The 15,000-nt window shown below is 46.3% G+C and overlaps 1 protein-coding gene across 1 annotated transcript in view; it reads left to right on the top strand.

The window, feature by feature from the left end:
* Window positions 1–15,000, top strand: part of nav2a (neuron navigator 2a) — a gene marked incomplete at its 5' end in the record, with an annotated part of 147,913 nt that overhangs the window by 15,507 nt on the left and 117,406 nt on the right. The window contains 1 exon segment of the mRNA XM_080431960.1: window positions 13,038–13,168. Coding sequence (XP_080288086.1) covers window positions 13,038–13,168 — 131 coding nt within the window.

Raw genomic sequence — 15,000 nt, 5'->3', positions numbered from 1 at the left:
TCACAGAGGCTGTGAAAGGAGCCGTATCTCCGGGCCCTTTCACTGCCCTGCAGTGCGTAATGAGGTTGTTAAAAGGATGCACTAAAATGGTTCAACACGCGCACTAAATGCTGAACATATTCTCCGGATCGGACTTTGGTCACTAAATCACGGACTGCTTAGGAAGCTACCTTTTAAGGGAGTGAGTGTGTGAGTTTAGTAGAGTGGTATAGGGATCTGAGGGAAGGAAGAGAATGTGCTTTGGATCCTCAGTGAGGATCCAAAGCTCGATAGTTATTGCAACATTGGCATCACAGAGATGGCACTGACAGATTTCTTACTAGGCAATATTTTTTTATTGCTGACTTGTTTCAGCCAGTCCCGGCCACAAGTTAAGCCATTAACACGGGGAAATCGTCTGTATCATTTTAGATTTCTTTGGCTCATCACCGAGATGGCAGCACTGACAGATTTCTTACTAGGCACAAAACCTTTATTGCTGACTTGTTTGAGCCGGTCCAGCCTTCATCAGAGCACAAGTTAAAGAGAGTTTGCTGTGTGTGTACGCACTGCGCCTCCTCATACCTATGAGTTCATTAAAAGTACACTGCATCAGTGGCTGGTTGCATGGACAGAAATAAAGGGTGTCACAATTTATGCCCACCGTTTTTTCTTTTCTTTTCTTCTCTGAAACTCTTAAGACCTGGAACGCATCTGTGTCACTTTTTGATTTGAGCTAAAAAGCATTATTTTACACTTTGGCTATTCAAAAATAGCCGATCTACAAGCTCATAGCGCCGCGCTACAAGCTTGAAGATCTGCTATTTTTGAAAAAACTTGAAAATGTGTGCAAATCTTTGAATATATATTCTTTTAAAGCGAATATTTTTACTCAAATCTTTGCTTCTGGGGGGGTCCCTGGAACAACATATTTTGAGATGGGGGTTGGCGGCCAGACACACATAATTTTGGGGGTCCTTGACATGAAAAAGTTTGAGCACCATATGGAAACATACGTTTTTTCAGAAAACTGTTGGGATTTAGAAGACATTTGTAGAATCGGCTTCAGGTCTTAATGGGTTAAGAATAAAGCAGGCTTATTTGTTGGCGATACTTTTTTTGCTGCATCGGCAAAAAGAATTGCAAAACTTAAGCGCATAACTACTGTGTGTTTATATTATATATACAGTATGTATATTGTTTTTTTTTTACTTGAGACTCCTGGAAATGATCAGGCATTCCCCCCACTGTGGGAACTCTGTCTAAATCTTGGGCCGGTCCCAACATTTCCAATCCGGCTTGTAATTTGTGGTCCGCGGTGGGGTGGGTGCACGCTGGGGGTTGGAGTGTGCTCAAACGCCAGAGCAGAGGACATCCCGCGCTGCGGACATACACACATGTACGGGGCCTCTCTAGTACACGCTCATTTTGTACACACACACACACACACACACACACACACACACACACACACACACACACACACACACACACACGTGCTGTATATAAATACACACTTCAGTGCTGCAATACATTGTGGGTGATGGCTGATCAGAGAGTGGACTGTTTGCCTTTGTGGTGTTTCTTTTTTTTTTCAGGAGGGGGAGGGGGGGTACGACGTGTTTTTATACCATAAAGAAAACACAGGGACCAGTTAAACAAAATAAACATTAGGGACAGTTCAGTTTGGGTAGACTTTTGCTAGCTTTGTGCACTGTGTGTGTGTGTGTGTGTGTGTGTGTGTGTGTGTGTGTGTGCGTGTGCGTGCGTGTGCGCGTGTGTGTGTGTGTGTTCAGGGGCTCAAACCACACACATATGCTGGCCCTCAGAGCCACTCTGCTCTTATGAAGCATGTACAAGGGACCCCTCTTCTAGTTGCCCCTTGTCTTCGTTTTTTTTTGTTCTTTTGGTTATGTGTGTGTGTGTGTGTGTTCAGGGGCTCAAACCACACACATATGCTGGCCCTCAGAGCCACTCTGCTCCTATGAAGCATGTGTACAAGCGACCCCTCTTCTAGTTGCCCCTTGTCTTTGTTTTATTTGTTCTTTTGGTTGTGTGTATGTGTGGGTGGGGGTGGGGGGAGGGGGGTGTAAGGTTAGGAGTTCTGCCCTCTCTCTCTCTCTCTCTCTCTTCCCCATCCGTATGTGACGGACACACGGCCAGTTGGAGGTTCAGTGAAGAGCGGTGGCACAATGGGTTGCCGTGGGGTGTCCCGTGGTGGAGGGAGGGAGATGGGTGGAGGGGGGAAAGTGTGTGTGTGGGGTGGTGGTGGTGGTGGTGGTGGTGGTGGGGGGTTCTCCTCCTTTAACCCCTCCCCTCCTCCCTTCTCTCTCTCTCTCTCTCTCTCTCTCTCTCTCTCTCTCTCTCCTGCTACACCTCCTCTCATTGCCTATAGCGTTTGGTTCGGTTTAAGGCTGGCTCCCCTTTCTGCAAAAGGCCGGGCAGCTTGGACGCTCCACGCTGGTCTCCTGCCGTTTGTTTTTTTCTCACTCCCTCCTTCTGAGCCCTGAGTGGGAGGAGAGACAGAGAGAGAGAGAGCGAGAGGGAGAGAGAGAGAGAGAGAGGAGGTTGGAGGTGCTGAGTGAGCGTGGGCCCCAGGCAGGCATACAGAGTCCTGCTGCTGAAGCTAACAGCAGTATAGGAAGAGCATCTGACTCTCTGGATTTAATTTGCTGGAGCAGGACGGTGGGACCAGAATTGTTGACGCTGGTCCAGTTATGTGGTGGTATAGTCCTCCACTTTTCTGATGGCTCGTCACACACAGCTGTGTCTGGCCCTCCAGCGGCAGACCTGAGACAGGTGTCTGAGGCAGACAGACAGACAGACAGACAGACAGACAGAAGAAGGAAGGAAAGACCGAAGATGAGTCTGATGCTGTGTCGATGGGAACAAAATAACTTCACCATGAAACTGGTAGGCAGAAACACTTCTAAATCGAACACAAGTTCAATTTGTTTATTTTATTAATTGTTTTCCTCATAATTGCTATTTTAGTGATTGATGAAGTTGTGTCAACAGATCGGGTTTGTTGACGAAAAGCTCAACAACGTGCTGTTCCTGTTACACTTTGGGCTGTTGTGTACAGCTTGCAATGTTTCAATTTTTAATAAGGAGAGTTTATTTTAACTGAGGTAGGAAAGCTGAGAGTGAGCTGGAAGTCTTCAGGTGAGATTAGGACAGACCGGTGCGGTTAAGGCATCAAACCTCTCTACCTCTGAAGGACTCACGCCTGTGTGTGTGTGTGTGTGTGTGTGTGTGTGTGTGTGCGTGTGCGTGTGCGTGTGCGTGTGCGTGTGTGTGCGTGTGCGTGTGTGTTTTGCTGGTGTCACATTGCAAACATTACACAGTGAGTGTTGAGTGTGCAAAATGCACCCCCCCCCCTGCCAGTCTAACCTGATGCTAGTGTAGCTTTGATGTCTATATGGAAAGTTAACAGTAGGTTTAGCCAGACCAAACCATGTGACCACACAGTGGTGTACATGAAACACCTGTGTTTGTGTTGATCTGCTGCTGATAGTCATAGGAATGACAGACAGACAGAAAAAGAAGCGGACAGACAGACAGACACAATACAGGCAGACAAACATATCGGCTAGACAGTAGACACCTTACACACACACACACACACACACACACACACACACACACACACACACACACACACACACACACACACACACACACACACACACACACACACACACACACACACACACACGCACACTGAACCGAGTGCATGGTTCCGCATTATTTCCCTCTGTTTGGTGTGACAGACTGACCGACTGTACATAAACACTCAGGATGTGGGACATGCTGATAACAACAGGGCGATGAGGCACAGGGTGTGTGTGTGCGTTATTGAGACGAGACGTCTGAAGATCTGTGGAGGAAGGAGAGACAGAAATAGAATCATTTCAGTGGTGCAGTGACACCACATCAAAAGAAACACTTTGAGGCAACATTATACCTGCAAGGCACTGCATGTACAGCAGTGGTTCTCAAACTTTTTCATGTCAAGGACCCCCAAATTGACACTTATTAGCCCGCGGACCCCCATTTGAAAAGATAGGCCAGGGACCCCCATAATAAGAGAAGATTTGTACGGCTCTAGCAGCGATTCTCAACCATTTTAATGTCAAGGATATGCGGACCCCCATTTAATGACATTTCTATCTCTAGGACCCCAATTTACATTGTAAAATCATTGTTAATATAACTCTGAGAGTGTACAAATGGACCCGTTAGGGTCCATTTGGTTCCATTTGTATGCTCTCAGAGTTGCAGACCCATTAGGGTCCATTTGGTTCCTCCTATCTATCATTTAGCTGCTTGGGGACCCCCTGGAACTCCCTCAAGGACCCCTGGGGGTCCCCGGACCCCACTTTGAGAACCAATGCAGTACAGGACTCACATTAGCACGCCACTACACTGTACAGCAGGGCTACTCAACTTAAGATGGCTCAGGGGCCACTCAACAAAATACCAAAAGTCCAAGGGGCCGCCATAAAAATGACGGTCCTATTTTGGATTTTTCGATTTTGTAACACACAAGAAAATGTACATTTTGACATCATATTCTTTTCACTGTACCAGTTTATTTTCTGTGTATGTCCAGTGGCATCAGTTCAGCAAAAGCTAAGGTATGGCAAGGTTAGGGTTGCCAACTCCCAGAGATTGAAATAAGGGACACCTATCCTGGGCGCGCGGCAAAGCCGCGCGGCCGGAAAAATGTGGGGGTTTTTTTTTACCATGAGAGGGCCGCCAAGACACTGCGTTCGGGCCGCATGCGGCCCGCGGGCCGCGGGTTGAGTAGCGCTGCTGTACAGCATTCAGTACATTCAGACAGTAGACCAGATATTGACAACGGACAAAGCTCAGAGCTTATTGCTTAATGCTGAGGAAATGACATGGTAAAATGGTTGTTAATCGCAAGCTGTAGATGAAATGGCAAGTACCTGTGAACACTGTGATTTAATTCTCTCTCTCCCGCTAACATTTAACATGATTAAACACCGTTTACGGTGCACGACAATAGCTATCATTTGCAAAACAACCGCAGTGAAATAATTGCGCTCATAAACAGACTCTCTCTCTCTCTCATTTGCCTTTCTTCTTGTTACATATCTCTCCATCTCTGTCTGCGCGGTGCGTCTGTGCATGCATGGTGCTTATCTCCATCTACTCATGGATTACAGAGGAAAGGAGGAAAGGGGGCGGCCATAGCTGAGTGGTTAGTGAGCCCGCCTAGGGAACCAGCTGGCCCTGGTTGCCCCAGGTTCGATTCCAGGCTATCCCAACATATGTGCCGATGATATGAAATTTGTCCCTGAGCAAGACTCTTAACCCCAATTGCTCACAGGTTCTCATTGGAAACAAGACCGCAAGGACTTTCATGAACGACCTGTTAAAAGGAATTATCCTTATCCTTATAGAGAGGAAGAGGAGGTTATTACTGGAGTCTAGATAAGACAGCCTTTTTAATTACACACCGCTGACCCCCACGCTATACTCTGCAGACAGCAGAACGCCAGGGCACGGGGTCAACGTGTGTGTGTGTGTATGTGTAATAAGCAGTGGTGGAAAGTAACTAAGTACATTTACTTAAGTACTGTACTTAAGTACAATTTTGAGGTATTTGTACTTTACTTAACTATTTACAATTTCCAATACTTTTACTTCTACTCCACTACATCTCAGAGGCAAATATTGTCAGATATAAATTATGATATTATGAAACATACGTTAACCACTTTCACCCTATTTTATACATAGGCTATTTTCAAACATTTAGTACTTTTACTTTTGGTACTTTAAGTACATTTTCATACCAATGCTTTTGTACTTTCACTCAAGTAAATTTTGAATTCCGGACTTTTACTTGTAACAGAGTACTTCTACATTGCAGGATTGATACTTTTACTTAAGTAAAACATTTGAGTACTTTTTCCACCACTGGTAATAAGAGAGGGTACACACAGGCACAGTGTGTGTTTTGAGTTGTGCGTGTGTGTGTGTGGGGTGGGGGTGGGGGGGGGGGGTGGTTGCGTTGTGTGTGTAGGCTAGGGGGGTTGGTGTATGTGTGTGTGAGAGAGAGAAACAGATTAGATACACACACACTTGACCATGTGGATGTGCATTTTGTGAAATGAAATTGACCTTTTCCTCTTTATGAAGTGAAGTCAATGTCTCTGATCCACTCTCCAATAATAAAAACCTATTGATTATCTGATATTGATGAAGGGCCCTTCTGTGTGAACATATGGGATCTGCGCCGCAGCATAAATTACAAACTGCATTAATACTCACACACACACACTGTCTTCCTATACTGGGGAAATTGCCAAGAATCCTCAAATGATCACCAAGCAGCCAAACACAAAATAACCAAATCACAGAAAACAAAGATGTCTCACTTCATCTGTTGACGGATGTTCATTTCGCAATTGTTAGTGCTACCCTGTTTAACTGCATCTTTTCATTTGAACTCGTGTGACGCACTATTTGTCATCCTCTTGCGAGATTGTTGTCTTTGTTTTGTGTGTGTGTGTGTGACGTGTGTGTGTGTGTGTGTGTGTGTGTGTGTGTGCGCACGCGTGTGCGTGTGCGTGTGCGTGTGCGTGTGCGTGTGTGTGTGTGTGTGCGCGCGCGCGCATGCGTGTGTATGTTTACATGGGGAAACACACACACACTCTCTCTCTCTCTCTCTCTCTCTCTCTCTCTCTCTCTCTCTCTCTCTCTCTCTCTCTCTCTCTCTCTCTCCAGGCCAATGTCTGACTGCCCTGGGCAAGACACTGAACCCTACATTGCCTCCAATGATTCGGTCGGCGCTCGCTTGCCACCATTGGTGTGTGAATGTGGGAAAAGTGGGGACGCTGGCGTCGACTGTTCGCCGCTCCACCTCCCAATGTCCCCCACCTGTATGAATGAATGAACCATTGTAAAGCGCTTTGAGCACTTGGAAAAGCGCTATAAAAATGCAATTCATTAAAAATGCAATTCATTAACACTCACACACACTAAGTGGGCGGCCAAATCCGAATTTTCATTTAACTCTGAAAGTGTAAACATGAACCCATAGGGTTCAGTGTTAAATGGTTATTTTATCTGTTCCATGCATGCAATAGAATGCAACAACAGTATACATGGCACAAACAATAGAGAGCATGTCAGACAGAGGACCAGACCCTTCTGCATGGAGAGAGGGAACACAGCAGACCATCTGCCTGCTATACGGCCTCCTCCATGGCCCTCTCTGCCCCACCACTCCACCACAGCTCTTTCATGTGGCGCGCACAGAGCAAGCGCAGACATGAGGGCTCGTTTAGACTCGGCCTGCACTGCCCGCTTCAGCCTCTCTGTGGGCTGAAGCCACTTGAGAGAGCTGTGTGTGTGTGTGTTGCAACAGAGAACACAGAGAGAGAGAGAGAGAGAGAGAGAGAGAGAGAGAGAGAGAGAGAGAGAGAGAGAGAGAGAGAGAGAGAGAGAGAGAGAGAGAGAGAGAGAGAGAGAGAGAGAGAGAGAGAGAGAGAGAGAGAGAGAGAGAGAGAGAGAGAGAGAGAGAGAGAGAGAGAGAGAGAGAGAGAGAGAGAGAGAGAGTTGAGGATGATAAGGGAGGCCCTACATCCTTGCAAAACCAGCCACCAGAACTCATGCTGGGGCCGGCGGAGTATAGCTCTGCCTGGGGCTGGCCTGTGGTGACAGTGGTGGTTGTGTGTGCGTGTGGGTGTGTGTGTGCACACGCGCATGTGTGTGTGTGGGGGTGCGTGTGTGTACTTCTTCTGTGTGTGCGAGCGAGATAGAGCAAGCAAGAAAGCAAATCACTCTCTCTCTGCGGAGACTAGTAACATTAGAGGAGCATGTATGTTTGAAGATATGAATACAAATCTGCCAAAAACACGTTTTTTTTTCTTCCTGTAACTACATCAGCTTGTGCTGATTGGTCAGCTGCCGTATCAGCCCTGCTGGGGAAGACATGGCAAACTGACCAACCAGTGCACAAGCTTATCTCACACTCTGTCCTTCTATCACTCCCTTCTTCACCCAGGGAAATATATATTGTTTATAGTATAGAGCGCAACCAGTGGCGTACCCACTATAGAGGCAGAACAGGCGGTCGCCTGCCCAACTAAGATCTCGCCTCCCCTAGAAAACCCAAATAACCCCAAAAGGTTATTGGGGTTATTGGGCACGCAAAACATTACGTTTTGCGTGCTTAATGTCCTCAAAGTCACGCATCCAACAAGCTTTGAACTGAGCAGGTTGGACCTTCCGTTAAGACATCTTGAAAACGGCCACTTTCGCCGGTTTTCGAATCAGCGATTTTCGAGGGGGGGGACACATTTTTTTTCGCCTGCCCTAAATGTAATTCCTGGGGGCGCTACTGAGCACAACACAGTAGTTACCAGCTCAGACAGTCTGTGCACGTTGGCCTCCATGGTCCCAGGCCCTCAGCGCGTCACTCTGTTGTCATAACACACACGGGGTATTGATTTCTCCATAAACCATCTGGCTGTCTGTGTGTCTGTTTCACTGAACGCTGAGACAGAGAGGATATAGCTTCCATTAAGAAATATAAACAGGAGACAAATTGGGTTTTTGTAATCTGGTTTGCCCCGCGTATCAACGTCTCTGTGTGTATTTAACACGTTATAGGTGTGACAGGGGAAGAGCGAGATACATTTTTATCAGTATTTATATATATATCTCTGTGATAAGCTACAGAATAGTCCCCACCTCCCACACAGACATACAGTAAATACACACATACTGTATACAGCATTGGTTCTCAAAGTGGGGTCCGGGGACCCCCAGGGTTCCTGGGGGGGTGGGTACCAGGGGGTCCCAGGCAAAATGTGTTAATATAGCATCACAATAATTTTAACCTATTTTAGAAAAATCGTGAAAATGTGTGCAAACCTTTTGAATGTATATATTTTTATGCAAACCATTTTAACTCAAATTTTTGCTTCTGGGGGTCCCTGGAACAAAATATTTGAGATGGGGGTCCGCGGCCAAATACATGTCATTTTGGGGGTTCCTTGGCATGAAAATGTTTGAGAACCACTGATATATACAGTACATAATACACAAATATACACACATGCCAATATCTTCACCAGTTTTCCACTTTCTGCGTTCTTGGGTTCAGACTGTATGTGTGTGTGTGTGTGTGTGTGTGTGTGTGTGTGTGTGTGTGTGTGTGTGTGTGTGTGTGTGTGTGTGTGTGTGTGTGTGTGTGTGTGTATGTGTGTATGTGGGGGGGGTTGGGGGGGGGGTCTATATCTACCCATCCATCCATCCTTAAACTCTTGCATAAGCCATCTGGAGGGAGGGCTATAGGCCTGGCCCGGAGGCGAAGTGTTGCCACATGTCACCCCCCCCCCCCCCCCCCCCCCTCCATCTCCCCAGCCCCGTAGCGACTATAGCAACATGGCTACTATAGCTGCTGGGCCGATCAGCAGTGAGGTGCAGGGATGTTCTTATAGGGTGGTAGCCAGGCAGAGAGAATGCATGTTTATCAGTGTGTGAAACTTAGGGTAGGATAATGCATCCGCATGGCAGACGTGTGGGGATTTCAGGGGCCCCTAGGGGCCATGGAAAACCACAGATCACATTCACATTGGCTGTGGGTATCTGGGCAGAACAGATTTTTTTGGGGGGGCTTTTCTTGCCTTTATTGATACAGTAGTTACAGCACAGACAAGACAGGACACAGTGAGAAAGAGTCGGGGGAGTGACCTGCAGAAACGATCCACCGGGCCCCGGGAATCAAACCGGGGACTCACTGTCAGGCATTAGACTACTAGAGCCTATGTGGTACGCACCTATAGGCTATCTGCGCCCCCAATCCTTGAGCAGATTTGAAGAGGTTTTCAACATAAATTCACAAAAGGAAACAAGAAAATTTAGACTATATGCAACCTTAACCCTATAACATGGACACTTAATATGCAAATCATATCTATAAGAATATAAATGAGGTCCTTGGGGGACAAAATGTAATTAAGTGTGGATCATCTGTGCATAATTAATAGGGGGGTATCTGGGGTCCATTGACATGACACTTATTTGAGCACCGTTGGTATACCAGAGGGAAAAAGCTTTGAAGTGAGATCATCTGCGTGTTGCACAACTTACTGCTGCTTGAGTCACAAGGATGAAAGCTGAGGTGTGTGCGTGCGTGTGTGTGCGCGTGTGCGTGCGTGCGTGTTTTTGCGTGCGCTCATTTGTGTGATGTACAGTGCCAGGTGTGCAGTGGGGGGCCAGGACAGGGGCCCCTGTCAGAGGAGGCAGGGGCCCGTGGGAGGTGTTTATCTGTTACCGCCGGAACAGTAGCATTCATCATGTCTACGTTATCCGCCTGATTGAACAACAAGAAGTGGGAGGAGGGGGGGTACAGAGGCTCCCCCTGAACCCATCTATGCACCTTGGGTGCATAGATGGGTTCAAGGAGACAGAGGTGAAGACAAGACAAGGGGGTGGGTGTGGGAGCCTCTGGAGGTCAGCGCCATTGTGGGGGGACAGGGGGGGAGGGACTGAGTCAGGGTGGCTGACTCAGAAACGAAGATACCTAGAGAGAGAGAGGGAGAGAGAGAGTGGGGGGTGGTAATTTGAAGAGTGAAAAAGTATGTGAAGCTTCAGTGCCTCTCTGGAGGAGCTGATAGAGAGTGAGAGGAGAAGAAAAGAGGAGTAATCTAAGGACAGATATCCACAGTGTAAAGACAGAGAGTGGTACGGACGGACAAAGTCAGGGCCAGGAGATGTGAGAAGAGAACAGGGCGGCATGGAGTTGTCAAACGCAGCATGGCTGTATTCACCGTGTTGACAGTTCAAAGACAGCGCTAACTATAGTCCTTGGGCCTTCTGTAAGTTTTGGGAGACCCCAGCATGCCAGTGTGTGTGGTGGACCTCAGGGTTCCTGTCCGGGACCACAGTCGATCCTCCTGTGACCACTACAAAATGGTAAGAGACCAGAGAGAGAAAAGATTGTAAAGTTATCATATATAGCATCAGAACCGCCTTGGGATTTTTGGTGGATAACAAAAATGTGTGAGCATGTGTATGCCATTAGTTAGCGAAAGAGCAAGGGGGGTTCAGCCTAAAATAGGCAGGTCTGAGGTCAAGCCAGGTCCTATACACTCCCTACATCAGGAAGCCTGGCCTATTTATAGAGGAGAGGAGGGACACGCAGGCCAGAGCGGCAGGTATTAGGCTATCTGCAAATGCATATCTGCTTAAAGACACTTCTATTCAAAGATTATCTTACAAAGGAAACTAACAGACGTCGTCCTTCTTTGATGTTCAACACACTTCAACTTCGGGTGTCTGATGTACTACGTTTCCCAGCATGCACTTTCGACAGCCCCCGCAAGAATCGTGAAGATACAACACACGAAACAATTCATGTGTTTTTGAGAGGATTAGAATGTAAACAGACAGGATTAGGAAAGGGTGGGATGTTTCTTTAACTGCTGGATGTGGTGCTTCTTGCCAACATGCCTTGTAAACTCGTGGATATCTTTAGAACGATGTGTGTCTACCAGCAAAGTCCAGACCCAAAGGAGGGTCGCAGGACTCACGGGCATAATTCCAGTCCTAACCAGTTCGGAAATTGCCGCTTTAGAGCATAGTAGACCACGAGAAAGAAAACATCTGCGTTTCAGTATAGCTTTGCTTCTGAAGTTCAAAAGTTTACTCTTGGCTTTGAAAAGGTACAGGAGAAGAAAGCGGTAGTGTTATCAGAGCGTGTCCTCGGTCCACTCGACTCTCGGTTCAGTACCATTACCTGCTATTACCCCTTACCTAGCCAGAAACCTTTCAGATCCCACGGACCAGAAAGCCAAAGCTTTCTCGTGAGAGATAGCGCTTTATACGGCAACGTTGTGCCTCACCCTCAGTTTCGTAGATCCGTTCATAATGGCGTGTGAAGTGGTTTTTGTGCTTTTCAGGTTTCTCACTGGACCCTGGCAGTAATGAGGCTAATTGTCACGTTTAGTTATCGAGGGAACTGCCCTGGAAAGGCAACTATAGCTCTGTCCATGTACAGTATGTATGTGATAATGTGAGAACTGTAGAAACCGTACGCACACACGAACATACAGTACCCTTGACTTGACTCGAATGGAAAGCAGGAAAAGTGGTTTTGTGGTTAAGCTGTCCCACTTTTGTAGCTAAATTTGTTCTTGCTCGTCGGTTCGAATCCTACCTGGCTATTGTACTTGCCGTATGCTGGGTCTCTCCGTGAAGCCATTTTGTGTCATTAAGGAGGTATCACAAAACAATATACCATCATATTGCACAGCAAAATCCTCAGTGATAATTTAACTGTACAAATAGAACCAAAAGGACCCACACGTCCAGCATGGAATCCCCTCTTTCTTTAGATGGAACCTAATGGAACCAATGGTGGGGAATTGTGGAATGATTTTGGAATGATTCTGGTTAAGAGTTTAATGACATAATAGGATAGAAAGGTATTGTGAAACGTACAGATGGTTGTATTATGGTTGCAGTCTGTGCTGTGGTGTGTTTGCTTGGTAAACATGCAGCGTTCCACTTTACAAGTCACTATTTGACAAACAAACAACAGCAGAGATGAAAGAGAGGCAGATTCCAAAGAGTTGTTGGTCTTGGTGAGTGACTTCTCAATCCCTTTAGAAACATGCAGGCACGCATGTACACACACACACACACACACACACACGCACACACGCACACATGCACACACACACACACACACACACACACACACACACACACACACACACACACACACACACACACACACACACACACATGCACACGCATACATACGCACACGCACACACTCACACTCACATATGCTGCACACATACGTAGAACCACACACACACAGCCTGTCACAGTCCCAAACCTCAGCCTGCGCTGTAATCAGCGGTTGTCGTGATGTTTTGTGACTTTGGCCCCAAACTTGGCCTAGAGCCTCCTCTTCAAACACAACACAACGCAACACAACGCAATGTAACACAACACACAACAACACAACACAACACAACACAAGTGAGCGCTCTCCCCTTCAGAAAGTCCCTGTCTCTACCAAAGGGCACGCTCTCAGTGTGGTTCCCCCGCTCTCATCGCTCCATCTCTCTGCAGGGGACTGGCCTGTGTGCGTCACACACGACCCCCACCCTCTGGGCCACACACTGGGCCAGTGAGTCAGCAAGCCCTGGCTACTAGCGGATAGGACACTGGATGTGGAGCACCAGAGATGGCCTGTGGTGGCACACAGTGTGTTCAGTTAACTCTTGAGAGTTTGCAAATGGATACATTCTGAGGATTTTACTGAGTGTGTGCCTATGTATGTGCGTGCGGTGGTGGAAAAAAGTACTCGAATGTTTTACTTAAGTAAAAGTATCGATACTGCAATGTAGATGTACTCTGTTACAAGTAAAAGTCCGGAATTCAAAATGTGTAAAAGTAAAAAGTATTGGTATCAAAATGTACTTAAAGTACCAAAAGTAAAAGTAGTAAAATGTTTGAAAATAGCAGATCTACAAGCTCACAACGCATCGCGATGCGACGCGTTGTGAGCTTGTAGATCGGCTATTTTCAAATAGGTATAAAATAGGGCTAAAGTGGTTAATGTATGTTTTTATAATGTAATGATTTATGATCTGCGAAAGTAACTAGTAACTAAAGTTTTCAAATAATTGTAGTGGAGTAAAAGTACAATATTTGCCTCTGAGATGTAGTGGAGTAGAAGTAAAAGTATAGATAATTGGAAATACTCCAGTAAAGTAAAAGTACCGCAAAATTGTACTTAAGTACAGTACTCGAGTAAATGTACTTATTTACTTTACACCACTGTGTGCGTGCGTGTGTGTGTGTCTGCTGTTTTGCATCTATCCACTGTATGTGTTTTTAGAGACAAAGAGAGACACATAGCTGTCTGGATGTCCTAATTGTGTGAGGGGGTTGACATACATGGTTACTGTGTGTGTGTGTGTGTGTGGGGGGGGGGGGGGTTGTGGGGCACAGTGGGGTGTGTACGTATGTGAGAATTCACAAAACACTGTCGCTTGTTGACGGGTCGTTGTTTCCTAACACCAGCCACAAAGAGATCTACGTTGTTTCATGCAGGTGTAATACTCGGCGCTACCTTGCTGTGTATTTAGTACTTGTAGAAAGAGGGGTTAGCTGATAAACATAGAACTTTGTTGGCAAAATGGCCAACATTTAAGTCAATAAGCGATGTTCCAGAGGCAAGGCTTATCCTTTGCAAATCAGCACTGATAAATGTTGATGTGCAGGGCAGCGTATGACACGTCGGACATGACTCAGGTCCCATCAGTCTCAGAGACATGCAGATGAATCAGGTTCTATACTTAAACTAAGAGTGATGTCCCAGTCAGAGGGTTGTCCCCCGGCCCCTACACCAATTTACTGTACAGCTTCTAAAAAAAGTCATTGAATGAGAAGTTCCATGGTTACTGGCAATATTTGGTACATAGGGCCCGGGGAAGGGAATTTCCCTGTTCATTTGATGTGACTGTTTATTCAACGATCCTAGCCTGTCCTACATGGTTGAATCTGCATATAGAGACAGTTGGAATTTAGTTTTCTTAATAATATGTCATGTTACAACATGGTCACTGTATGTATTAACACATTCCATGCCAGAGTTTAATCTCATAATGTACTCACCAGTGCCAGCGTTTTATTGTTGTTTTTTAGTTTTTTTCATGTCGCCACAGACCTCGCTAAATAAGTTAAAAGTGCGCGTTCATTTGGTTCTAAACACACAGCGGATCCGTGAGAAACGGCGAGCGAAAACAGTTTCCAAATCCGTGCCGCCATCTTGAAGCTACAGCCGATCAACGGTAAACAGTGATCAGCGAGGAGAAAAACAACAACCAGAGAAAATCGAGTTTTAAACAGGATCCCAGACAGGAAGCGGATACGATCGAAAAAACCGGAACCCGAATAATTCCGTTTCCGACCGGAAACCGGAAACGGAAATGGATAAAAAAAATTCGGAAAGTG

This window comes from Gymnoscopelus braueri (genome assembly GCF_963280865.1).
Source record: "Gymnoscopelus braueri genome assembly, chromosome: 1".
Lineage (NCBI taxonomy): Eukaryota > Metazoa > Chordata > Actinopteri > Myctophiformes > Myctophidae > Gymnoscopelus > Gymnoscopelus braueri.
The sequence above is the reverse complement of the archived record's forward strand: the minus strand, read 5'-3'. Positions and strand labels throughout refer to the sequence as shown.